The sequence below is a fragment of the Coregonus clupeaformis genome, chromosome 20 (genome assembly GCF_020615455.1).
Source record: "Coregonus clupeaformis isolate EN_2021a chromosome 20, ASM2061545v1, whole genome shotgun sequence".
Classification (NCBI taxonomy): domain Eukaryota; kingdom Metazoa; phylum Chordata; class Actinopteri; order Salmoniformes; family Salmonidae; genus Coregonus; species Coregonus clupeaformis.
Window position 1 is genome coordinate 16,308,503 of NC_059211.1, and position 27,773 is coordinate 16,336,275.

The window sequence follows — 27,773 nt, forward strand, 5'->3', positions numbered from 1 at the left end:
CCCATCGAACACCTTTGGGATGAATTGGACGATGACTGCGAGCCAGGCCTAATCACCCAACTTCAGTGCTCGACCTCACTAATGCTTGTGGCTGAATGGAATCAAGTCCCTGCAGCAATGTTCCAACATCTAGTGAATAGCCTTCCCAGAAGAGTGGAGGCTGTTATAGCAGCAAATTATTTTGGAATGAGATGTTTGACGAGCAGGTGTCCACGTACTTTTGGTCATGTAGTGTATATACAGTTGAAGTCGGAAGTTTACATACACCTTAGCCAAATACATTTAAACTCTGTTTTTCACAATTCCTGACATTTAATCCTAGTAAAAATTCCCTGTCTTAGGTCAGTTAGGATCACCACTTTATTTTAAGAATGTGAAATATATGAATAATAGTAGAAAATGATTTATTTCAGCTTTTATTTCTTTCATCACATTCCCAGTGGGTCAGAAGTTTACATACACTCAATTAGTATTTGGTAGCATTGCCTTTAAATTGTTTAACTTGGGTCAAACGTTTCAAGGTAGCCTTCCACAAGCTTCCCACAATAAGTTGGGTGAATTTTGGCCCATTCCTCCTGACAGAGCTGGTGTAACTGAGTCAGGTTTGTAGGCCTCCTTGCTCGCACACGCTTTTTCAGTTCTGCCCACAGATTTTCTATAGGATTGAGGTCAGGGCTTTGTGATGGCCACTCCAATACCTTTGCTTTGTTGCCCTTAAGCCATTTTGCCACAACTTTGTAAGTATGCTTGGGGTCATTGTCCATGTGGAAGATCCATTTGCGACCAAGCTTTAACTTCCTGACTGATGTCTTGAGATGTTGCTTCAATATATCCACATGATCTTCCTTCCTCATGATGCCATCTGTCTTGTGAAGTGCACCAGTCCCTCCTGCAGCAAAGCACCCCCACAGCATGATGCTGCCACCCCTGTGCTTCACGGTTGGGATGGTGTTCTTCAGCTTGCAAGCAACCCCCTTTTTCCTCCAAACATAACGATGGTCATTATGGCCAAACAGTTCTATTTTTGTTTCATTAGACCAGAGAACATTTCTCCGGGAGAGTGGCGCAGTGGTCTAAGGCACTGCATCGCAGTGCTAGCTGTGCCACTAGAGATCCAGGCTCTGTCGCAGCCGGCCGCGACCGGGAGACCCATGGGCGGCGCACAATTGGTCCAGCGTCATCCAAGGTAGGGGAGGGTTTGGCCGGCAGGGATGTGGGTTCGTTTCCCAGTATTTTAATAATAATAAATACATGTATGCATTCACTAACTGTAAGTCGCTCTGGATAAGAGCGTCTGCTAAATGACTAAAATGTAAATACTAACTCCATGTTATCAGAGGGATGTTGGGGGCATGGTATTGACCTCTCCCCACTTTCTCCAGACCACGTGAGGCCCTGGCTACTCTACACACCTGTCTCCTCTTCCCTCTTCATCCCTCTTTCATCTCTCTTTCTAAAAGGCAAAGAGGCCATTGACTCAAGCGGTGAAAGACGACTCCATTGAGAAATCTATGCAGTCATGAGGTTTGTAGATGCTGTGAAGATGCTGCTTGTTCTTGAACTGAAACTGATATAATTTGCGTCGATCTGATATATCAGATTGTATGAAATTTGAATAATGGATAGGGCAATATTAAATGAGAAGCAATTGTATGTTCTGATTCAAGGCGTGAAAGAACATGGGTAGTACACATTCTTTTATTTGGACCATAGATATAAATAAATAAGAAAATACATATATTGAATGACAGTGAAAAGTCTCTGTTCTTTGCACACTTTAATACTGATGAATGATGTGGAATGACTCTTCAAATGTCGATACTTTCCTATCGTCACAGTCACACGCATGTAATGATCTGTAGAACCATTGGCTGTTGAAATGAATGGGTCTGTCTGACTTCTTATCATCAACCCAATGGTTTGACCTTATGCTTTTACAATGTCTTCCTTTAGACAATCAACCTAACACTTTGGCAGTTATTGCTTTGTGTTCAATGCATTCTTGTAAATGACATTAACAAAAAACAATCAGCAGCATTGGAAAGGACTTTGTCCGTTGACAGACAAATCCTAAATTCAGAACCCAGACTGACAACATCAGGGTGTCTGTAAACCAACCAGGAATGACCTAATTAAGGACTGATGATAAGATAGCCTGGTCCCAGATCAGGTGTGACAGTATAAACAGATCTGGGACCAGGCTACTGATAAAAGGGGATGTTTTTCAGTCACAACCGTGAGTACCTTTCTGATTGATAGGGGAACTTAATCCTATTTGGGTACTGCACATTTATATGGTAAAATGTAAACAAATATTGATTCTACTTTGTTTGGCAAACGGACACAAGCAGAGAGGAAAGTGGAGGATCCTTCGGTACAATCAAGATGGCATGGATATAGTGTTGTTGAGCCACTAGGACTGAGGAAGACAGACAAACAAAATGGAAGGGTTTGAGGCTATGCGTGTTGGGTTTTGAAACGCTGTCATTTTCAAGTTCGTTATTACTGTGACAATTGACAAAATGTAGTTAGTTGTGACACCTTATTCTCATCCCATTCTTTGGAGTAAGTCTTACCTTTTTAGCCTGGGTGCCTGACTTTTTCTGCATTCAACAACACAAACATTGTCAAAGACAAGCTGGTTAAAGCACAACTAGACTGGCACCTGGGCTAGTTCCTTGTAGCTATTGCAGTAAACAGGACACACCATTGGAAAAGACTATAGAGAAATTATACTTATTCTTAATCAGACTTCAGAACTCAAGACATCGACTCCTTCATTTCCTGTAACACTTAATCTACTCTATGCTATCCAGAGTACTTCATCCCCATAGTGCTTCAGTTCATATCCAAGACTATGTTTATTACTAGTCCAAGACAGAAAAACTCTGTCTTCTTTTTCGGTTAGAATTAGCATCTTTGACTCGAAGAGACTGCCAACTGTTAGGTTTGTTTCAATGGTATCACTTTTGAGATGCTTCATGTCTCCTCTTGCTAACCCACACAAATCCAGGTCTGGTTTCTGACTAAACCAATAACCACAATACAAATATATGATTTAATTGCATAAAGATGCATGGAATACTACTGGAGGAGATTTTTATGAGGTATTTAACAGATAATCTCCTACCAGACTGTATTATTGATGTGTGAGCTGCTTGAAAGCTTTGTGCATTACCTGTAATGATAAAAAAAATGTTTGTACTGCTGTGTTTTAAAAAGAGGTCAAGTAAGGAGCACCTGACGCCAAAGAGCATAACAGGACATGAGAAAATATGAGACCGCTACTGCTCGTATAGCAACTCCATGTGAACCATATAGAAAGGTGAGCCAATCGTGTCAAACATCATGACGTGTCTTCAGAAGAATACCGCTCTATTTTGAGAGTGGACATTATTACTACTGTCAAAGCAAGCGGGCATAGAAATAGCCACAGTCATAAAGCCGATCACACACACTGTCCCTCTGTCATACCCCCAACACCCCAGGTTTCCATGGGGTTTGTGGTTGCTGTGGCATCGATGGTTGCCATGGCGTCTGTGGTTGCCATGACGCAACCCTGGCGTCTCCACTGTAACCGGCGGTCCTCAGGTTGCCTAGCGAGGAGGGGGGAGTCTCCTGTGTCGGAGCACGCGGATGGAGGCTATGTTGTCCTGGGTCATTAGACATGTCACCAGGTCCAAACTGAGGCCAGACACCTTCTCACCGTTCACCTCTAGCAGCTCGTCTCCCACTCCCAGCAGCCCCGCGTACAGCTTTTCTGTGCTGCTGTCGCCCATCTCCTCCACGTACACACCTACAGGACAGACAGGACAAAGTACAGGAGCATGTTACTGGTAAGGGCACACACATGCACACCTTCTTTAAAACACACCGACAGGCAATATTACAGGGGCATTCTACTGATACCATTACATTTACATTTACGTCATTTAGCAGACGCTCTTATCCAGAGCGACTTACAGGAGCAATTAGGGTTAAGTGCCTTGCTCAAGGGCACATCGACAGATTTTTCACCTAGTTGGCTCGGGGATTAGAACCAGCGACCTTTCGGTTACTGGCACAACGCTCTTAACCACTAAGCTGCCTGCCGCCACAGGAGAGGAGTATCACTACCAACACATACACCTTACTGGTTACACACATTTACACTTGTAGGACATAGGGGAGGAGCACACACACATTACTAATATAAAACACAGCCTTAGGACACAGGAGAGGAAAACATTACCTAACACACACACACCTACATGGCACATACATTACTAAACACACACACAGGAAAGGAATACAATACTAAACACACATCCAACTGCATTACAGGAGAGAAGTAAGAACATGACGAAACACACACACCTCAAGCACACAGAAGGGGGACATTCTAATAAACAGTACATCATTACAGAACACCACATTAGAAAAGACAACCAAAACAACAGGGCAAATCCTAGCCTGGTACCAAATCTGTTTCTGTTCATAGCCTAGCCTGGTCCAGACCAATGGCGAGACAATGACTATAGGAGTTGGTAACAGCACAAACAGGTCTGAGGGCAGGCTAGGCAGATCCAGGCTCTCCTGTTCTTATGTACCCGAGTCTGGTCGTCCTTTGCCCCGGGAGATGAGGAAGCCGAATGGTCCGTTGGGGGGTCTGCTAAGTTCCAGCAGGAGGGTACCGTCAGGGAAGGCTTGGGCCACCCTCCCCACCGAGCGCACCCCGCTAGGGCAGCCCACATCCTCCACACTCAGAGCCCTCTGAAATCCCCTACTGGAGAGACAGGACAGCAGCATTGAGGTGACACATATGGGGCACCATTTGTAGCATGGAAGAAATATGAATTCCATACCACAAAATGCAAACATTTAAATCTTTGACACAGGCTCAGATGCAGCCATGCAGTGTTTGGAGAATGCACATTACAATCTATGCTCCCATAGATAATGTAAATAATGAAGTCATTGCATGGGGAGGGGGGAATGGAGATGGTCTGCTCCCTACATTAAGGTCTCTATGGCAGAACCCCCTCCCCAAGCCCCCTTCCCAGAAAGCCACGTAGCGCGGTCCATATATAGCACGGCTTTGTCATGTTCCTAGCCTATCAGGTTTCTGACTGCCTCTCGAGGAAGGCTATTTAAGCACAAGGCTGAGGCTGGAATGTCCTCGTCTCTGGTCTCTAGTGTATCAGCTGCTGGCACACTCATGTAGACGTACACACACAGACACACACGCTTGACAGACATGCGCACACACACACACACACACACACACACACACACAGGCAGTGTCATCAACATCACCCAAACAGTCCGTGTTCAATTTCACCACTGCTCCCAGCCACCTTTCCAAGTCCATCATGATGTGATGTTGCGATCGTCTTCTGGATTCCATGTCTTTTTTTGGCAGCACCACCACATTCACTCTATTTTTATCTCTCCAGTCCGGACATCCCCTCAGACCCAGTAAATGGAAACTATTCGGTTGCTCAACACACACGGCAGCCGTCCATGCATACTAGAGATATGATATCAATGGAGCCTTGAGAGCACATGCCAGCATTGTAATCTCCTATCAGGAAGGATCGACGTTGACTTCATTCATAATATTATGACATGAGGTGCAACTTTACCAAAGATCAATGTGCAAGCTTTAAACCGTGACAGATAGTTGGATGTTAGATGACCTGACATTACTGCAACAGTTGCCTATTTTTATATTGCTGATGCCATAGTTCTAATGTTGTGTGTGTGCATGTCTGTTTATGTTGTACCTGAGAGCAGGGCTGCCGGGTTGGTCTCCAGGTGTGTATGCACTGGAGCGATCTCTCTTCTTTGACGACTGTAAATTCTGGACTGATGACGATTTCCTCAGCTGCATAAAGGATGACCCCTGGTGGTGAGAAATGAACATGACAGTAACCCTGTCAGCTTCCACAATATTGGTGCATTTTGATTCTTTTTAAAAGCGTAAGGTTACCAAATATACACTTTATAGCATAGTTATGTGTGAAATCATGTACAGTTATATTTCTATTACACACTTTTCTATTCATCATGTTCCAATCAACTGAACTCTCAATATCCTTATAGACTAAACATAGAGTTTGACAGACATAAAGTGGCACTCTCTCAGACTACAAGCAAGGTTAAAATCCATAGAATTCCCTATAATTCAAAAGATAAGTTTGACATGACAAAGGAAGGTCTTCTCTCACCATGCGTAGGGATTGGAGCGAGGGGGCTTTCCTCAGCTGGCTGGGGTCTGGGCACTTGGGAGTGCCGGGGGTGGAGGTGGGGCCAGGAGAGGCTGGGGGGACGCCACGGGGCTGGAGGCTAAGCTGCTCCATGCTACTGGAGCGCCCTTTAAGCAGCTTCCCAACTCCATTTAGGCCGATGGCGGAGAAGAAACGATGCAGAGAGAGCTTGGACCTGCCTTCCCGCTGCTCTGTCTCTGCCCTTACCCTCCTGAGAAGAGAGAGAGAGAGACATGAGCAACACCACAATAAACAAAAGGCAGATGCTATGGATCCGAAGGTAACCACCCCGTTCCGCCACGCCCCCCTGGAACCCTCTTCCCTAGAGCTAAAGATCCATATCCCATTCCCATTTATTTACCTCTACTTTACGCATACATTTTTGTGGTCACCCTCACTTCACATTTCTCACTGGCAATCGTGAAAGCCAATTCTCAATTCGCACAGTGAATTCTTCAACTTTTACCGGTGAAATGTCAATGCAGCATCTGCATGCCAACCATTTGATCTCAATCAGTTTCATGGGAATATGCATTTAGATCTTCTTAGTTATGTACAGTGTTGTTTTGAATTATGTACAGTGAGTGCATTTTAGGCAGAGGGTGTTAACATACTGTAGCATACCAGTGTTTTGTTTAAATAAATACAATTCATATTTTGCCAAGTGGCACACGCTGATAAATTGTGGCCGCACGAGAGAAAAACGTGACCATTCGCACAATCATCCTAAAATCTCATAAGAAATTAGGTGGTGTTTTTTGTTTTACAGTAATGTTATACTATGCTATTATATTCGGTTCCGTTATGTAGAATACTGTCATTATGTGATCTCGCAGACAATGATTCAGCTTTGATCTAGCTTTATTAAACGAGCACCATTCTCCATTCATCACCTAAATTCGCCAAAATACTGTAGCCTGTTCTCTGGGCAGCCGAACGAGTAAAGCAGAGACTGTGGGTAAAGTAGAGAATCTCACACATGCGCAGAACCTTCGGCCCTTTAGCTATTGGCAAGAGGGTTCCAGAAAATTCACACCCGCAGCCACTCCGTAAACAAAAAAAGGTGCAGCCTGGACATCATGAAACCACTCTGGTCAGGTCAAAGCTTGGTTCATTTCCATTATACATTTCCAATATAAATACTTAATTTAATTTGATTGGAAAAACCTTTTAGAAATTCTGTCCAATTCAAATCATTCATGAAAATGGAAATAACTCATTCTAACACCTCTGACACAGGAGCCCTTATTGAGCAATGTGTATCCATTCACTTACTACTATTTGGTCAGAAGAGGTCAGTGTTGAGTTAAAAATGCTTCAACTGAGGCACTGCTCTATTTATGTCTGCACCACCACTCTAAAAACCACCTTGTTTGACCTAGTTTCTATAAAAACGCTAACACAGTCTGTGGAAGACCAATAATGGCTATGGGCTAAGGCTGGCAGGCAGGCGGGCAGGCAGGCAGAGCTCCAAATGAGATGATAGAACATAACATGGGAATCTAAATCTAGCTTCCTTCAACATCTCTCACGGAAAGGTATTAGGGAGGGGGACAGATGTTCATTTTGGGTCAAACCTCCACCTAGGGCAGGTGTTGGCAACTCTGAAGAGTGTGCTTTGTTCCAGCCTAACACTCCAACAGTAATTCAACTAATCAAGGTACAGTGATGAGCAGGCCTGAAGTGCTTTCATGCCAAATTCTGCCATATACAAACAGTGATATTAGTGACTCAGCTGCGAGACTTGTTCTAGCCCAGCTCCTAACTTTCGATTTAACCTTGATCTGAAATAACTAAAGATGTAAGAAATAATGCTCAAAGGATTCCACCAAAGCCTATCAGAGGGCAAGGTAATCCTTTACGATCTACATGAAGAACCTAATCATACAGGCTTCGGGTCAGTTTAGAATTAAGCATAAGAGTGTGGTGGAGAGAGGTACCACTACTCACTGAGTTGGACTAGGGCTATCCTCCCTTTGATGCTCTGCTCTCATTGGTCCCCTGACCCGTACGTCACCCTCAGAGCGGTACGGGGGCGGGGTAATGATGCTGGTTCCTTCCAGACAGAGCTCTCCCATCCCTGGATGATGCTGCTCCACTTCTAGAGGAGAGAGGAAAGAGAGAGGGATGTTTACAACAGTGGAGGCTGCTGAGGGGAGAACGGCTCATAATAATGGCTGGAACGGCGCAAATGGAATGACATCAGACACATGGAAACCATGTGTTTGATGTACTTGATACCATTCCATTAATTCCGCTCCAGCCATTACCACAAGCCCATTCTCCCCAATTAAGTTGCCACCAACCTGCTGTGGTATACAAGGTGAAGAATCTGTAACTTTCATCTTGTTTTTGATGAAAAGCAAGAATGAGTTAGAGCAGGGATGTCAAACATACGTCTAGCAGGTGGTTTGAGTAAAAACAATTCATGTATACTTTTTTTCAGGGGAAAACAATCTTAATCAACATTGAAATGACAAAGTCAAATTGAAACTGTGTAGAAATGGTAATGGACCTACAATGAGTATACAAAACATTAAGAACACCTGCTCTTTCCATGACAGACTGAATCCAGGTGAAAGCTATGATCCCTTATTGATGTCACTTGTTAAATCCACTTCAATCAGTATAGATGAAGGGGAGGAGACAGGTTAAAGAAGGATTTATTTTATAGCCATGAGACAATTGAGACATGGATTGTGTATGTGTGCCATTCAGAGGGTGAATGGACAATGCAAAATATTTAAGTGCCTTTGAACGGGGTATGGTAGTAGGTGCCAGGTGCACCGGTTTGTGTCAAGAACTGCAACGCTGCTGGGTTTTTCACGCTTAAAAGTTTCCCTTGTGTATCAAGAATGGTCCAGCACCCAAAGGACATCCAGCCAACTTGACAAAAATGTGGGAAGCATTGAAGTGGCGCAGCGCTCTAAGTCACTGCATCTCAGTGCTAGAGGCATCACTACAGACCCTGGTTTGATTCCAGGCTGCATATCAATCCAGCCGTGATTGGGAGTCCCATAGGCCTAGTGTCGTCCAGGTTTGGCCAGGGTAGGCCATCATTGTAAATAAGAATGTGTTCTTAACTGACTTGCCTAGTTAAATAAAGGTAAAAAAAAAAAAAAACATGGGCCAGCATCCTTGTGGAATGCTTTCGACACCTTGTAGTCCATGCCCTGACGAGTTGAGGCTGTTCTGAGGGCAAAAGGGAGGGTGTTCCTAATGTTTGGTATACTCAGGGTACATTTATAGTCTTTTCACTCTGTCATTTGCTTACAGTCATCGAAACGAAAGCTGACAGTCAGGGAGCATCGGAAATTCCAAAAGCGATGGATAGAGGACTATTTTTAGCAGATTTTGACGGCGAGGAAATATAACGAATTTTAAGTGCAGCCCTCCGGACCTCGAGGAAGACCGAATGCGGCCCATGGGTCAAAATGAGTTTGACACCCCTGAGTTAGAGCCTTGTTAGACTGAGACATTTGCATGTGGTATGATACATTTTTGTAGAATATTGTTTGTGAAACGTGAATTTCTAGCTACATATATTTTAGGGGGAATGTTGAGTATTTCTCATGCATAGAGACAGAGAGAATGAGAGACAAGAGGGGAGAAAGCGTCAGAGAGATACAGAGACAAAGAGAGAGACATAAACAGAGAAATAGACAGAGACAGGGAGAGAGAGAGAGAGACAGAGACCACAGTGGGAACAATCAGATGCTTCACATATCCAATCATCCAGCTGGTGGAAACGGGGCGAACAGGCCTCGGTGGGATTACAGGGCTGGGGGATGTGTGTATGTGCTGACTGCAAAATCCCTGCTGGGACCTGGGTTAAGCACACAAACACACACGCACATAGATACACACGCATGCATGCACTCACACAAGCAAATGCACACACACACACACAGAGGCATATGTACACACGCACAGATGCACGTATGGAAACCCACACACACGTATGGACGCACACACACACACCCCTTCACAGCCCAAGAGCTGACACCTCACTGACACAAGCAGCATGGACTTAATTACCCATGAAGCCGTGCATTTGCCAATGGTCACTAGGGAACTAGAGTAAGACTGAAAACATATTAAATTGTATATTTTTTTAAGTATATTTTTCCTCTGTGAGATGCCCGCACTAAATACTGTATAGACTATTTTAGTCAATGAGTCCAGTGTTAGTATTCAGTTACAATTCAGGTAGTCCACCTAACTCTGTTTGTAACTCACTCGTCTCCTGAGTGGCGCAGTGGTCTAAGGCACTGCATCGCAGTGCTAACTGTGCCACTAGAGATCCTGGTTCAAATCCAGGCTCTGTCGCAGCCGGCCGCGACCGGAAGACTGATGGGCAGCGCACAATTGGCCCAGCGTCGTCCAGGGTAGGGGAGGGAATGGCCGGCAGGGATGTAGCTCAGTTGATAGAGCATGGCGTTTGCAACGCCAGGGTTGTGGGTTCGATTCCCACGGGGGGCCAGTATAAAAAAAAGATGTATTCACTAACTGTAAGTCGCTCTGGATAAGAGCGTCTGCTAAATGACTAAAATGTAACATAACATCTCATCTTTATTTTTAAGGCATCACCTTTAAAGGGATACTTTGGGATTTTGGCAATGAGGCCCTTTATCTACTTCCCCAGGGTAAGATGAACTCGTGGATCCCATTTTTATCCTGTTCTTAAAGGTTGTCTGATAGTAGTGAATAAATCCACTGCATTGGAATTCACCTCCTTTGCTCTCGACAAGGCATTTACCATCGCCACCCATTGATATGTAGATTATGCTGTCACCTTTGACTTCTGCCATTCACATGAGCTGTGAAAAGTAGAACACTTGATGTCTTTCTCACCAATCCGCACACTGAGGTATATATGAACTATGCCTGTATGACTCAGTTGGTAGAGCGTGGTGCTTGCACCGCCAGAGTTGTTGGTTCGATTCCCGGGACCACCCATACGTAAAATGTATGCACGCATGACTGTAAATTGCTTGATATAAAGGCGTCTGCTAAATGCAATAAATATTATTATTTGTAATTTAACTAGAGACAGCGTCCAAGATGGACGCCCATTGTTTTCAACGTAATCTACTCAAGTTCGCATACGCTGTTTCGTGGTTGCTGCCATCTTTCTATATCTGGTTTTACTGGGATTACTACGCCTGTGCACTAGCACTCAGTAGTATCGCGCGAACATGCTCCGGGAACTCTGCCAGAGCGTGCCATGCACGTGGACAGCTAAATAAACCAACCAGCACTTCCCCTGGCCAGCTGGACTCATGGCATCAGAGCATGAACATAAAATGTTAATATCTTCGAATGTGAGTGGTGGAAAATAAATCAAATAAAAAATGTAATAATTCAATGGGTGTTTTGTGCACAAAGGTGATGACTAAAATGTAATATGAGGAATTTTTTTATTGAACTTCTCTATGGGGCCGCACTTTGGTTAAATTGCAATACCTCTGATCACAGTGGAAAGTGTGTTTCTAGACTGGAAACCTGGGGCCCAGGTCCCACAGCACACAAGTTAGGGTGTGTGTGTGTGTGTGTGTGTGTGGGACCTGGGCCCCAGGTTTCCGGTCTAGAAACACACTAGGGCCTCCTGTAGCTCAGTTGGTAGAGCATGGCGCTTGCAACGCCAGGGTTGTGGTTTCGATTCCCACGGGGGGCCAGTATAAAAAATGTATGCACTCACTAACTGTAAGTTGCTCTGGATAAGAGCGTCTGCTAAATGACTCAAATGTAAATGTAAATGTGTGGGAGTGTAGGGCTCTCTACTTTATAGTGTCTTACAGTGTGTGTGTGTGTGTGTGTGTGTGTGTGTGTGTGTGTTTGTACATTGCAGTGGACGTGTTTAACTATACTTGTGGGGACCAGAAGTCCCCACAAGAATAGTAAAGAAAAAAACATTTTGTTAGTCCCCACAAGGTTAAATGCTATTTCAAGGGGATTTAGGGTTAAGGGTAGAATTAGTGTTAGGTGTGTGTGTGTGTGTGTTGTGTGTGTGTGTGTGTGTGCATCTGTGTGTGTGTGTGTGTGTGTGTGTGTATTTGAAGCTGACCTGGTGCTGCAGGGTCCCCCATCTTCTCTACTGCTGTCCTAGCTAGCAATGGGGAGGTCTTCAGCAGGGAAGCAGGCCTGATACAGGGCATCATCGTGTCGGTGCTGGAAGTCAGCCCCAAAGAGGAACCATACTCCACGAAGTTCCCCCCGACAGAGTGCTCGTTCTGGGGGCTGGGCGCAGCCCCTCTCCCTTGGTCCTCCAGGGAGTTCTGGGGCAAAAGGCGGTACTGTGGTGAAGGCATGAGTTTGACCATTCGCTGGCCATTGGGCCGGCTCTTGGGTCCTGATTTCAGAGCTGATTTGATGGGCGTTGGGGAAGGGGGAAAGGGGGAGCTCTTGATGCACGGGGGACTGTTTGTGGGATCATCTGGGGGTGCAGGGGAGTGAGTGGGCAAACCCACCATCTTTGATACTGGTTGCTCAATGGGGTACGGGTTGGGCGGCACCACAATACCATTGGGCCTGGGTGCTGGTGGAGTTGGTGGCACCTTGATGGGTGCTCCTTGGCCATTGGTGCCCAAAAGCTCACCTCTCCTACTCCTCCTCTTCACCTTCATTGTTGACACTCGAACACTCCCACCACCTCCACCGCCACTGCTGCTGTCCGTCTCTCCCGCCGAGCCGTGGCCCGTCCCTTCGCTATCTGCCACATCGCCAGGGGTTACCTTACCAATGTATGTCTCCTTGATCAGCTCGGTACGAACTGTCCGGCTGGGCTTGCTGGGAGCCACCCAGCAAGGCATCAGCACCTTCTCCTCCCCCTCTCTGTTCACCGGATGGCTCTGCCCTACTGGGGGTGAAGGGTTCGGATGGAGGTTCAGGTTCAGGGGTGAAAAGTTTGGATGGAGGTTCGGGTTCTGGACCCCTCCTTCCAGGAACGTCCCGCACGAGTTGCACTGCCTGTTAAGCGCCTCCTCGTGTGCCACCACGGATTTGAAATGGCTGCCACCGTTTAAGTGGCCCTCCTGTGCCCTGTGGGCCTTCTTGTGCCCTCGCTCGATCACTATTCCAGTTCCTGGATCAGTGTCCCTCCGCCCGTTGACATAGGAAGAGAGGTTGGGCTTGGATATAAGCAGACCCTGGGCCCTCTCACCCGCCCTCCTCCTCTGACGGAGCCTCTCCAAGTAGCGCACCTCCGCGTCTTTCTCCGATTCGTCCTCGAAGCGGACCCGCGTCGGTGATTGGCCAGGACGTCGGCGGGGGCCACAGGCCGAGTCGCTGCTGGAGGAGTCACTGAGGTTCCCCGACAACGAGGTAACCGCAGGAACCGTTGCTGACGACACCGACTGGCCGCCCTTCCCCGCCAGCGGAGCCCGGTGCAAGGAAGCTCCAGCCGTGGACAGCTGCTCCCTATGGATGGATGCACACACGTCAGAACACACACATCCAGAGGGACACACAAACACACACGGGCACCCATGACCATGTATATAAGGTAACACACACACAAACACACACACAAACCCTAACCAGAAAAAAGACGGAAACCCCATAAAGAAACGTTCAGCATTTTTCCTCCTAACACAGGGGATTGGTTGGATGCCTGTGGGATTCTTATCTATGTTCTGGCCCCTGTCTGTCCCAGCCGCTACATTCCCAACATGCTCAACTCTCGATAAGGGGAAGGTCATCCCCAGTATGGACGTCCTCTCTGTCTGTATCCAATCATCTAGCCTCTACTACCACAATAATGGACAGCTATCTTGAGTCATATCCAAGAGAGAGTTTATTTATGCACGCTACAACTTCATCTATAAATGTAAATGAGAAAGGCATTTGTAAAAATGTCCATGGAAATAAAGTGATTGACTGATTGACTGAACTGAAACTGTAAGAAATGGGTGAGAGACAGTTGTGAGCCCACACTGTTGGATGGTGGGGAACACAATACTGCATGGCTGGCTAAGCTAGCTCCCTAGAGAAGAGGGGAGTATTGTACTGTGCTTTCCTTGTATGTACTTTTTTACCCCTGGGATTGTGTGGTTGGTGTGTGTGTGTGTGTGTGTTTGTGGGTGTGTGCGTGCATGTGGGAGTGTGAGGGGGCTGAGGGTAACAGCTGGAAGATGTGTAGCGAAGCATTAGGGGGAATCAGTCTTATCAAGCGTCAAATCACAACTAGGAAGCTCCCTCCAAACCAGAGATATTTCCAAATTAAATCAGACCCAACACAGAAAATACAAAAGTAATTGTTCTTATCCAATGAATAAACAAGACAACTCATGTCACCTCAATCACGTCAATCCATATCGCTTTCATTTGGAAGGATTTTGATAATAGTTGGTTGTCATTGAGGGGCCATTATTACATCATTTCTGTCATATCACCTAGTGATTGGTCAGTATCCAAAATGTCCCATCCAATCATTCTAATCTGGAGCGAATGTTGACGATGTCTGGTGATTGACAGCTGTATGAAGGAACATCCTGCCTTGGTCAGAGTGAATGTGCTGAGGTAATCAGTAATCACTGCTCTCGGACCATGATATTAGGATTGAGATTGGGGAGGTGTATAATTCCAGCTGGATTGCGTAACGCATATTGTGGAAATAGAGAGAGAGCGCGAGAGAGAGAGCCCCTGTCATAGCAACCAAAATAACCCAATGCCCTAAACCAGGGTTCCCCAATAGGTGGCCCATGGGCCAAATTTTGTTGGACATAAAATACTGTAAAATCACCAGCAAATCAACTGAAAATGATTTGAATTTAGGAAATCTGTTACCAATCTGTTCCCATGCATAAATAGAGGGGCATACTGTAAGTGATCGTATCCCAATGTAATCAAGGCTTGAAATGATTATGTTTTTGTCAAATACTATATATGTTTGGGCTTCATGCGGTCAATTTGCAGTATACAAATTATTTATAACTATGTTCCGGATCCCCGACCATCTTCTCAGCAACCAAAAAAATCAGCCCACGGCTGAATCTGCCCACGCCTGCCCTAAACCATTATTATTATTATTATTGTACACTTAATTAAAAAGCCTTGTAATTAGAGCAATAGAAAAGTGTGTATTTACATATTGATGTTTACCACAACCACTACAACTACTATTGCTACCACTATTAGAACTGTAACACCACCATAATTACTACTATAGTTTTCCTGAATAATACTATTTGAGATATAGGCCAACGCTTTACATTAAGTTGGCTAAGGACATACACATGCCCTATAACTACTTTTGCTATAACTATTTACTCAGCTGTACATGGAAACTGCAGCTACATACTGTATAGTTATTGTGTAGTTACTAGTTAGTTAAATGTAAATATTACATACATTGTACTACATACTGTAGAATCTTTTTAACTTACTGTAAAGTGTGACCCATAATAGATATGTGAAATATCGCCATTTAAAAATGAATAGAGGGCACTGTAAATAGAAAATGCATGAGCAATGCTACATTTAAAGCAGTAAATCCAATATGTGTCATATCATTACAGTGAAACGAGCACAACAAGAGACCACTGTTGTAGCTAGCTATTCTGAACACTGTCAGTAAACAGACCGCGAGAGAGCCGCAGCACACTTTAACCAGCCAAACACAAAACAGCCGTACGGTCACTCCGGCACAAAAGCCTACAGAGATTTACAGGCCCTGCTGGGCCCCACGAAACAGAAGGGAAGAAAATAGAGAGAAAATAGTGAAAAGATGAGGAAAAAACATTTCTTGTTTGGTCTCGTTTGGTTGGTTATGATGCTACAGGTGGCTGCTACAGCTAAGCTCGGCTGGTAAACAGACACACACACACCGACGACCCTCAAACCCACACACACATAAACACACCCACTTGCGGAGCAGCAGACTTACGGGTTGTCCCTCTGGACGGGTAGGATGGTGTGGTCGGCCTTGAGTGGATAGGACCGGGCCTTCATGCGGGCTCTCTCCAGGAGCCGCTTGGCCTGCTCATGGCGTGGACTCAGCGGCAGGTCCTCGCTGGACACAAAGGCCCTGTCGGCCGCACACACACGTCACACACACAGGCAGGGGGGTTAGGGGGAGGGGGAGAGATGGTAGGGAGGCACACGTCAGCGCCTGTGCGGGAGAGACGCTCATAGAGTGGGGGATTAGGCCGAGCAGGCAGTCACTACTAATTAGGCTGACAAGGGGTGTGTGTGTGTCAATGAGCTTTTGTGTGTGTGTGAGTGTATCTTTCCATAAGCTTTTATCTTGTTTGCCTGTGCTTGTGTTTATGTGTGTGTATTGGTGAATGTAGGAATGAGTGACTGAAGCAGTCCCGTTGCCTGTATATCTATGTGTGAATGGGGTTACAGACTTGTGAACATTTCCCCAACACCAAAAACACAATTACACACAGTGCTCAGAGCTTTAACCACACAGCTGCCCATTCAGTTTCACCACAACACCTGCTTAACAGGCACTCAATGGGAGAACAAATGAATGAGTGTGTTTCAAATACTAGGTGCTTCACCGAAACGCCTTTCTCTTACGTTGAGACTGTGATTGGGGACAGAGAAGTGAAAGATATAATCATAATCGTCTTTGGTGATGAGGGTGGGGCTTTTAGTAACAGCTGTTATAAACACTGTGTCCATGTCACTCATTGCAGCTTGGGGCTCTAACATGGAGAGATACAAGAGCAAAGCAGTAGAGTCATAGGTGTTGGTAGTGTCGTGAAAACATCTGCTGTATATTCTAGATGTATCAGAGTGAAAGTATTTAGGTTGGGGGTTTGGGTACCCAAATTACATTTGTTTATGATACATTCATATTTAAGCTATAGTGTAAAGGCATAAGTGGTAAACCCTCCCTTGGCCACTGGAGAGCCGCTGGGTGTGCATGTTTTGCTCCAGCCTTACTCTAACACAATAATCAGGTGTTTTAGAGCAGGGCTGGAGCAAAAGGCTGCATACCCAGTGGCTCTACAGGAGGTTCTACTGTACCTTTGGCTGTGCTCGCTGTCTTGGAGGGAGATGCCTGAATCCCAGTCACTGTCATTCAGGGCAATGAAACCTATAGGGACACAAATAGACACTGTAACCAGGCAGACTTAAGTAGAATTTCCCTCCAGTATTGAAATGCGTTGATTTCCTTATTTCTCTGGAAATTACAACAACAACAAAATAATTATCAAGAAATATGGAAGAACCGTATTAAGTTAAACTATTTGTTTACATTTCCCTTTGTCAATACAAAGCATGATTCATTTAGCATTGGGGATATTTGAGGCCATAAGAGTGCGGGACAGAGCAACCCACAGGCGGAAGACAACTTCTGTTTGTGAGACAGTTGCAATTAGACAGGTATTACATTAATTAAACATCTGGTCAACAGTCAGAAATAGCCTATTACCTCCCTCCCTCTCTCCCACCTTTTCCTCTCAATATGTTTTATCTCTACTTTCTGTTGTCATTTTTTTACTTTATCACATTATGTTGACGTTCAGCTCGTCACACACTTTGACCATGAGCTACCTACTTCACATTCATTCCTATGTGTTGAATGTGAACTGAGTGTTGGGGAAATGTACTCTCTACTCTAATAGATCAGGTCCGTCTCAGGTAAATCCCTTTACATCACTGAGGATTAAGGGGTCTACTCACTGTGATTTTACTACTGTTATCACCTCAACCCCGAGCTGTGCCACCGCACACACATTCGCTAAAATAATCCATGGTTTTAGGTCTAGTGGGTGGCGAATGGTGGTGAATGCAGGTACAGTATCTTTAGCTCTTTACTGTACCTCTCCCATTGCACTGGGTCACCTCCTCGGCCCTCTGCTCTCTCTCCAGAGAGCAGAGGGCCGAGGCTCCAGAGAGCACAGGGCTGAGGCTCCCTGGCTCTGGTCCCTGGCTCTTGTTCAGCATCTGCTTGAGGATGCCCCGATTCATCTCCACTCTCTCTGCTAGAGAAATGGCACTCCCACTGCTGCACAGACTCTCCAGGCTGTCAGCCCTCCACAAGCCCCCCATTGGCCCCTCGGGCCCCAGCTCGCCCATACACCGCCTCAGACCCTCCAGGCTGTCACGGCGTAGCAGCTCCCTGCCCACCCCGCCGTGGCCCCTGGCTTTCCTTTGCTGGCCCCCAGGGGCCCCGGCCAAAGGTCTGTCTGGGGCCGGAGGCGTGTCTCCGTTCAGCAGTAGCGTTTCAGGCCTGGTGGCCTTCCAGAACCCCTTGGGAGGGACCCAGGGTTTAGACGCATTAGCGGCGCTAACATTATCCTCCAGGGGACTAGCGTTGGTGCTAACGTCAGACAGGTTCTCCAGGCTGGAGCCCTCGCCCAGCCCACGTGGGAGCGCTAGCAGGCTGAAGTCCAACCCACCCGTCCCCGCCCCCTCCATCAGGCTGTCTGGCACCACTGGGTGGAGAGTGGAACCCTGGGAATCTGCATCGTCGTCGCTACTACTGGAGCCCCAGCTCACCAGGACAGGACCGAATAGGGAAGAGGACACAGGAAAGGCCTTCTTATCCATGCCTCCCTTGAACGCCTCCCTCCCTGCAGCCTTGTTGCGCTCAGACAGGGCCTTGACCTTGGACTGCAGGGCCGACACAGCCGAGCTCGGGGGCCCGGGCTGCTGCTGGAGCAGGAGCTGGCTGAGGGGGCATGGGGAGGGCGAGGTGGGGGTAGAGGTTGAGGTTGAGGTGGCAGGCTCCGGGCTGGGGCTGGAGGAGGGTTGGTCTTCCATGCCAGGTTGCAGGGTCTGGGGCTTGGCCCTCTGTGGCACACAGGGCATGGGGAGAAAGGAGTCTGCCATGGTTACTTTCTCCGTGGCCACATCACACAGTCAGGGGAGCATCAGAGCTGTGAAGGAGACAAGAGAAGAGAGACACAAGGGATTTGTGTTATTTTCCTTTTTTGCTCACTTAAAGAGGGACTAAGAATATAGCAGTTGCTTTAGCGAGCAAAAGGGTAAAACAATGGCGGCACAAAGGCTAGCTAGCATCTTTAAAGAGGTCCTCCAGCAACCAATTAAGGATGTCACAAACAGACCAGAGCAAAGGATAACTACCATGTAGACTACATTAACAGTGTGAATTGTGACCATTCCAGAAACTGTGGAAAGGTTTTGGGAAAAGAGAAATCAAATAGAGTAATATATCGTATTTTATCGCATTGAGATCAATTATGTAGCACTCAAAGCTATAGAAAACTATGGAAAAACGTTTGTACATTACCCCTTTCCAAAAGAGATTGACAAATGTTTTTCTCTTAACTCGAGGAGTGTTCTCTATTGGCATTCACAGCTTGTTTTTCTCACTTACTATGCAGCCTCAAATCCACAGGAGACCTCTAACTCTAACTCAAAGCCAAACAGAATTAGATACACATCAACAAACCTCAAAAATCTAAATCCTATTATTACTGGGTAGAGGTCAACTGTGTTGCAACCACTACATTTTTTATAATTTTCTGCAGTAATATTTGATAAAACACTAGGCAGGATTTTTCAACCGTATGAGGGCTTCAATGGCTGGAGGCACTTGTACAGAACGTTTCATCCTCATTGGTTCTGATAAATACAGTGTTTGTTGCTGTGTTAGCTTTTAATAACAACTCAGATTAGTTTATCTAATAGATCTATAGAAAAGGGACTAAGAGGCATGTCAAATATTTTTGTCCCATAAGTGACTTGCTACTCACCATACCCATATTCAGCTACCTTTCTCTATAAGCGTACACTGAATGTACAAAACATTAAGAACACCATCCTAATATTGAGTTGCTCTCAGAACAGCCTCAATTCATCGGGGCATGAGCTCTACAAGGTTTCGAAAGCGTTCCACAGGGATGCTGGCCCACGTTGACTCCAATGCTTCCCACAGTTGGGTCAAGTTGGCTGGATGTCCTTTGGGTGGTGGACCCTTCTTGATACACACGGGAAACTGTTGAGCGTGAAAAACCCAGCAGCGTTGCAGTTCTTTACACAAACCGGTGTGCCTGGCACCTACTACCATACCCCGTTCAAAGGCACTTAAATATTTTGTCTTGCCCATTCACCCTCTGAATAGCACACATACTCAATCCATGTCTCAATTGTCTCAAGGCTTAAAAATCATTCTTTAACCTGTCTCCTCCCCTTCATCTACACTGTTTGAAGTGGATTTAACAAGTGACATCAATAAGGGATCACAGCTTTCACCTGGATTCACCTGGTCAGTCTATGTCAGGGGTGTCAAACTCATTCCATGGAGGGTCCAGTGTCTGCTGGTTTTTGGTTTTTCCTTTCAATTCAGCACTAGACAGGTCAGGGGAGTTCCTTACTAATTAGTGCCCTTAATTAATCAATCAAGTATAAGGGAGGAACGAAAACCCGCAGACACTCGGCCCTTCGTGGAATGAGTTGGACACGTGGTCTATGTCATGAAAAGTACAGGTGTTCATAATGTTTTGTACACTCAGTGTATATAGGCATTCAGTCCACATGAGTGTTTATTAATGTTAGCAAGGTGACTTCATGAAATACAACCCAGCTTCACCAAACAAACCCTAACAGTACTGTGCTTCTCAAGACGCAGGTAGCCTGCAAACACTGACAGCGAGAGAGAGTGTGCTCACATGAGAGAAAAACACAGTCCTGTTACCTGACAAGATATACAGTGAGCTCCAAAAGTATTGGGACAGTGACACATTTGTTGTTGTTTTGGCTCTGTACTCCAGCACTTTGGATGTGAAATGATACTGTGAGACAATTACTATGAGGTTAAAGTGCAGACTGTCAGCTTTGATTTGAGGGTATTTTCATCCATATCGGGTGAACAGTTTGGAAATTACAGCACTTTTTGTACATAGTCCCCCAATTTTAGGGGACCAAAAGTATTGGGACAAATTCACTTATACAGTATGTGTATTAAAGTAGTCAAAAGTTTATATTCCTAGCACACAATGATTACATCAAGCTTATGACTATACAAACTTGTTGGATGCATTTGCTCTTTGTTTGTGCATCTGTAACTTTCTCACTCATCATTATTCATGATTCATTCAGGACTATCCGTAATCATGGTAGCATCCACATTAATGTAGAAGCGTTTAGAAACATATTCTATTCTTATTTACAATAAAAGTGACTCCAAAATGACACAATACATTATTTACCGTTCATTTCTATTGGGCACAAAATAATCTGAAACACAACCAAAACAAACAAATGCATCCAACAAGTCTGTAGTCACAAGCTTTAATACTACTTTAATACACATATAAGTGAATTTGTCCCAATACTTTTGTATCATTTCCAAAGTGCTGGAGAACAGAGCCAAAACAGAAATTGTCACTGTCCAAATACTTTTGGAGCTCACTGCATTACCCCTATGACTGAGAAACCAGGCGAAGGAGGTTTACGCAGATGTAAAATGCTTCCTCATGAGTGGCTTTGCAGAGAGCCTATTTTATTTAATTAGTGTGTGCTTAATAAGAAAGTTAACACCACCCACAGGCCTCAACTGTCAGCTGTCAAGTACCCACAAACCTCCCCATACTTAACCAGACTCACTATTATTTACCCATTTAATATAAGAGAGAGAGACACACACACACACACACACACACACACACACACACACACACACACACACACACACACACACACACACACACACACACACACACACACACACACACACACACACACACACAGACAGACAGACAGACAGACAGACAGACAGACAGACAGACAGACAGACAGACAGACAGACAGACAGACAGACAGACAGACAGACAGACAGACAGACAGACAGACAGACAGACAGACAGACAGACAGACAGACAGACAGACAGACAGACAGACAGACAGACAGACAGACAGACAGACAGACAGACAGACAGACAGACAGACAGACAGACAGACAGACAGACAGACAGACAGACAGACAGACAGACAGACAGACAGACAGACAGACAGACAGACAGACAGACAGACAGACAGACAGACAGACAGACAGACAGACAGACAGACAGACAGACAGACAGACAGACAGACAGACAGACAGACAGACAGACAGACAGACAGACAGACAGACAGACAGACAGACAGACAGACAGACAGACAGACAGACAGACAGACAGACAGACAGACAGACAGACACCAGTTTTGGACAGTCATCAAGGGAAAGGTAGAAGGAAGAATTGGGGAAGCTTGACATAAGGACCCTATACTCTAGGGTACCACATAGTACAGTACAACACTACCAGGAAAATATTTGTTATAGGCAATTCCACTGTAATAGAATGATGCTGAGACTGATTTTTCACTTCAAAAGTATGCCGAACAAAAACCATTGATTGCAAAGTTATACAAACCATACAGAAGAGTATAGTTTAGTACAGTAAAGTACAGTACAATACAGTAAATTATACTGTACTCTACTCTAGTGTGCTCTACTGTACTGTACTGTACTGTACTTAACTCTAATGTACTGTGCTCTACTGTACTGTACTATACGGTGCTGTCCAAACTTGTGAAACAGACGTCTATGATTGGTTCAGATTTGGACTGACCAAATTTCAACTACTTTTCAACATCCATGGACATCCGGTGTCGGTCGGTGCTCAGTGGGTGAGAGGGCTGGTTACAGTAAATGGAAAGAGAGGGGGCTCATGGGTAGGTGCCAGTAAGAGCCAGGAGAAGCGACATTATCTGGAGAGCGAGAGAAGAGACACAGGGAGAGAGAGGGAGGGGTTGTCCAGACTGTTTAAACACACTTGCTTTGACCACCACGCGACAGAAAGAGAAAGAAAACAGTTATGAGCCAGTGGAAGGGAGGACAGTAGCAGGTGACCCAACTGTGGTTTGTGACTACTATGAATTCCCATTGTAGCAAATTCAGTTGCAGTCATTCTGTTACAGATTTTTTTGGTCATTCTGTTACCGATTTAACGGAATGACGCCTTTTAATCACTTAATAAATCATGAACCAAATTGTTATTAATAAAAACACTATAACTAAATCGGTTGGTCTACCTTTCCTTGTTACTTCTGTGAACTTTGATTATCCTCCCCCCTCATGAGGGAGAGAAAACTAAAAATATCTTAAAGGTGCTACGCATATATATTTTTTGAATTTTTGCATTGTAATTTCTGAAAATGCCCATAATATATTAGTAGTATTATTTCTTAAAGTGGCATTCAGCAGTAGAAACAATAACAAAGTGTTGTCCCAGCCTCTGTTTCGGTAAAAAGCTGAGGGATGGGACTGGAGAAATGTAACCACTCTCAAATTCCTAGACAGAGCTATGGATACAAAGACTGACCATCCATTATATCAAAATGATAGTTTCAACTATGTTTCGAGGCTATATAGTGTTTGTTTACATGTACTTTGTTTACAATTATTGGAGTAAAACAAGCTTATTTTTGGGGTTCTGATGGGGTACGAAAGTTGAACTAAGCTCATGAGGCATTTATAAGTTATATTCTTTAAGAATCAATGGCTACATATCATTAATTTATAAGTCCAAAAATAGATGTAGCAACTGCTGATTGCCCCTTTAAACTATACAGAAGGCAAATAATTTCTGCAAAACTAAATATAAATATTGATATTAGTTGGCAGAGGTCTTTACTTCAACATTATTGTGTTTTTATGGATTTATAATACCTTTTAATGCCCTCATGCACTTTTATAACTGGAACCTGACCTGCCATCAAAAGTCAGACACAGCTTTGATGGGAATGTGTTGAGAGTAGTTAAAGAATAGCTTATTAAAGGTCTCTTGTCAGACCGGTCTTAAACCCCTTCAACTCTCTCTACTGCCTCTCAAGAAAGACCAGAGCCCATATTCACAAATGACCTCAGAGTATGAGTGCTGATCTAGAATCAGTTTTTCCCTTTCGATCATAATGAATAATAGGGGGGGACCTGATCCTAGATCATCACTCAGAGACGCTTCATGAAATGGATACTACGCCGTAGGGTTTTAATCATCACAGATTCAGTCAGGAATGCAGCTGCTGTCTCCAAATTCCAGGGAGTGACTAGGAGACGCAGAGAGCATGTTAGAGGTTATAGGCTACACTTCCACACAGCATTGCACTTCACAACCACTGAGCTTGTGTTGAAATGCCTGCAGTCACTGAACCGTAATGCAACAAGGTCAACATGTGAGACTAAGGGGAGAAGGAAACCAATTGCTTCTGCGAGACTAGGTTTCTTCTATAAGGAGCTGTTTTAGTCTACGGTAATTTATCTGAATTTCCTCTGCCGACCTCACCTCTACTGAAATGCTACTAGGTTTCTAATTCACATGCAAATATGGTGGCCACAAAGGATGTAATAGATGTTGGCCTCTCCTGCCTGTATTTGAACTCAGACAATAGATGACACCACAGATGCCATGATCAATAAAATACATTGAATGCTGAAGTTCCAATTGTCATTGAAATAATTACAGTTGGTTTCTTCCTTTGTTTAGGTAATAGAGAGAATTGTCCCTGAGAGTATGAAGAGGAAAAAGTTGTGGGGTCTTACCTCTCTCCCTCCATTGGTGTTCAGAGACTGAGGTAGCTCTGCCTGCTCTGGCCTCCTCTCTCAAATGCCATCCTAAATTCTGCAAAAGCTCAGCCCAAAACCTTCTCACTGTTATTTCAGCGACGCCTTCTATTTTGAAACTACCTTCCCCTTCCTTCCCTCTCTCTCTGTCTCTCTCCAGCTGTGTTGGGGCAGTTCAAGTGTGGGTCTCGTCTCCACTGAGCACTCACTCTCCCTTTAAGTACACAAATCTGGGAGTTTCACCAACCTTCTCCTCCCCTCAACAGCCCCTGCTGCCAAGTATCCAGTTCCTCTGTCCTCCTTCCTCTGGGAAAACATCTACAGCAGGCAGTGGGCAGCAACTGACTGTAAAAGGTGATTCACATGTGTGGAAACCTCAGGGTTGCTTGGGGAGACAGTCTTGAGCAGCTGGTAGAGGATTGGTCACAGAAGTTCTTAAATGCAACCCAAGGCTAGCTCTATTGGTGGAGGGGCTGAAATTGTGGGTGGAGTCTAGTAACTTTACCCTTGAATTTGAGAGAGAGAGAGAGAGAGAGAGAGAGAGAGAGAGAGAGAGAGAGAGAGAGAGAGAGAGAGAGAGAGAGAGAGAGAGAGAGAGAGAGAGAGAGAGAGAGAGAGAGAGAGAGAGAGAAGAAAAAAAAAGGTAGCAAAGGAATCTTAAATGCAGAGAGCAGAGGAAATGCACTAGTCTCCAGGCTCATATTCCAGCTGGCTCAGAATTTGCTTTGTTGATTCTCGATTTGGACTCGGCTGATTCGTCACTCTCTGCCCTCCACCTCATATGTTATTGATTGTCAGATAAAAAATATTAAAGGAATACTTTGACATTTAAATAAATATTTTAATGTGCAAAAAGGTTCAATAGTTACGAATTGCGTTCTCATGTTTATTTTTCTTTCAGGGAGAATTTATGAATCCCCAAGGACTCCCAGGCCTGTTTTGAAACAGGGCCATAATAATAGGAAACATTGGGGAAGATATTGAACTTTATACACTGCCAGATCCAAGTTAGTCTGGCTAACACCTAACTGGAAGTCCTCCTGACTTCAGAGTCTGGAAAGGCTGTTTTGATGTTGTCGGCACAATGCATTGATAATGAAGGGGGCTGTGCTTTTACTGGTTTGTTCTCCATGTCTTTCTCACTCAAACACAGTGGAGGCTGCTGAGGGGAGGACGGCTCATAATAATGGCCGGATTGGAGTAGATGGAATGGCATCAAACATGTTTTTTTCATGTGTTTGATACCATTCCATTCACTCCATTCCAGCCATCATACTCCATTTCAGCCATTATTGTGAGCTGTCCTCCCCTCAGCAGCCTCCACTGCTCAAACACCCACAGGCACATCCACACACAGCCCCAGAGTGCTGCCACCTTCCATTACAACTGTTGGATTTTCAAATCAAAACAACAAGAGTTCTCAACCTCCCAGGGGGAAAAAAACATTTGAGAGAACCAATCAATGAGTCCACTCAATTTCTGATCGAATATTTCATTAGCTCTTCCTTGCTGTGCGGTCACGTGGGTCGCGTCAGCCAAGCTAGATCCAAATACCCAGACCTGAGAAAGTCAAGCTCGGAAACTGAGGAATGTATCACAAACTCACAGCCTTATGAAAAATGTCTCTCCTCTCCTTCCCCCCAAATAAGTGATCCTGTTTTCCAAGATGAAATGTGATTTGCTAAATCCATCCCTTCCTCCTTTTGAACAAAACCTCTATTGTGCTCTAACTCCCATTTGTAACATACACATCTAGGACCACCATGAATTGGACCAGGACAATGTCTATGCCTCATAAGTAAGTATGGCCCAAAGACGAATCTCCACCTTGGGATAAAGCCAACATCTGTGTCTGGCGTTTGTTTACACACTGTCAGTCTGAGTACCAGACTGGTAGTGTAATGGCGACTATCTAGGTACCTTTTTAAAAGCAACCGTTTATGCCTGTATTTCCTCAGTAGACAGGGTTCTCTGAGTAACGCAAGACTATGAGCTAATTTCTGCCAGTGGGCTGGAGCAATAGACCAGTTGGATGTTTAGCCAGAGATAAAGTAGTCGACAGTATGTGAAGCTTTAACGTTGAAATACTGCTTTTCAGATTGTGGGGGTTTCAAGGAAAGCATAATTGCAGTGCCTTGCAGAGATGATATTAAAAGCCTTGCTAGCCAGACATAACTGTATGCATCTGACAGCCTTAAAAGGACTATGGGAGTATGACAGTCGAGGATGCTCTGATATCTGAGCTTTTCACCTAGATTGAAGACGTGATTGACCCTGAGCACAGATTTACATTGTTCCAAACCTAACCTGACCTCTCAAATCATAGGCTTTTTCGTTATACATTGATGACAACTGGTGTTCTGGATCCCAACAATCATCAACTATACTGTTTATACTCACTGAGCAATTTAGGCCAAATGCTAGGCAAATATATTAAAGTGAAACATACACTAGTTATAAAAAAGGATGAGGCAAAACATACTGTACATCTAGTTAACAATGTGAAAAAGTGAGAAGTTACCTCTTTATGCATTTCTTCAGTGCACTGATTTCCCAGATGAGATCCAGGTTCAAATCCTCAGGCTCCATGACTGTCTAAATTCACCAATGTCTCACTAAACAGAATGGGGTACCTCAATCATCTTCATATGTGACATTTCTCACAGTACTCCTTTCTGTCCCCCGCTCTCATCACACAGTCTCTCTCTGCATATCAACAATTGGTTTGGTTTGTTAATCTCCTCTGAACTGAAATGGATTAGGGCAAAATGAATCCATGACCACCAGCCATTGGCTACACGCTGTTGCAATCACTTCAACCTGGGACCCATTGGTCTCAGCCAGTTTGAGTGAAAGGGGCATGGATGGACTAGAGATTATTTCTAACAGGGTCAAAATGAGCTCTACTGAGTCAAATGTGTGGTGATGTCACGTCAAACCCCTTGCTCCCAGAGATGTTTGGGTGTACAGGGGAGGAGGATTATTTACTACCAGTTCTG

At 44.8% G+C, this 27,773-nt stretch overlaps 1 protein-coding gene across 4 annotated transcripts; it reads right to left on the reverse strand.

The window, feature by feature from the left end:
- Positions 1-1,764: 1,764 nt before the first annotated feature.
- On the reverse strand, positions 1,765-27,452 carry LOC121533703 (uncharacterized protein KIAA1614). 4 transcript variants are annotated; one of them, XM_041839860.1, is made up of 10 exons: positions 27,296-27,452; positions 18,029-19,087; positions 17,229-17,298; positions 16,135-16,275; positions 12,316-13,667; positions 8,199-8,349; positions 6,210-6,459; positions 5,766-5,884; positions 4,590-4,765; positions 1,765-3,796 (listed from the first exon to the last, which is right to left on the reverse strand). In XM_041839860.1, the coding sequence occupies exons 2-10, from the start codon at positions 19,038-19,040 to the stop codon at positions 3,597-3,599; spliced, it is 3,471 nt and encodes a 1,156-aa protein (XP_041695794.1). In that variant the 5' UTR covers positions 19,041-19,087; positions 27,296-27,452; the 3' UTR covers positions 1,765-3,596. The 4 variants fall into 4 exon arrangements, with proteins under 4 accessions (XP_041695794.1, XP_041695795.1, XP_041695793.1 ...); XM_041839861.2 differs by lacking the exon at positions 27,296-27,452 and adding an exon at positions 24,754-25,163 and having other exon boundaries at positions 4,590-4,762; XM_041839859.2 differs by lacking the exon at positions 27,296-27,452 and adding an exon at positions 25,022-25,162.
- Positions 27,453-27,773: the final 321 nt, after the last annotated feature.

What these genes read in the sequence shown, in the direction of transcription:
- LOC121533703 (XM_041839860.1), bottom strand. Translation starts at nt 19,040, where the DNA reads ATGGCAGACTCCTTTCTCCCCATGCCCTGTGTGCCACAGAGGGCCAAG. An exon ending in CCCGTCCAGAGGGACAACCC is followed by an intron (nt 13,668 to 16,134) that starts GTAAGTCTGCTG and finishes ATCCATCCATAG; the next exon opens with GGAGCAGCTGTCCACGGCTG. An exon ending in CGCTCCAATCCCTACGCATG is followed by an intron (nt 5,885 to 6,209) that starts GTGAGAGAAGAC and finishes TCTCACCACCAG; the next exon opens with GGGTCATCCTTTATGCAGCT.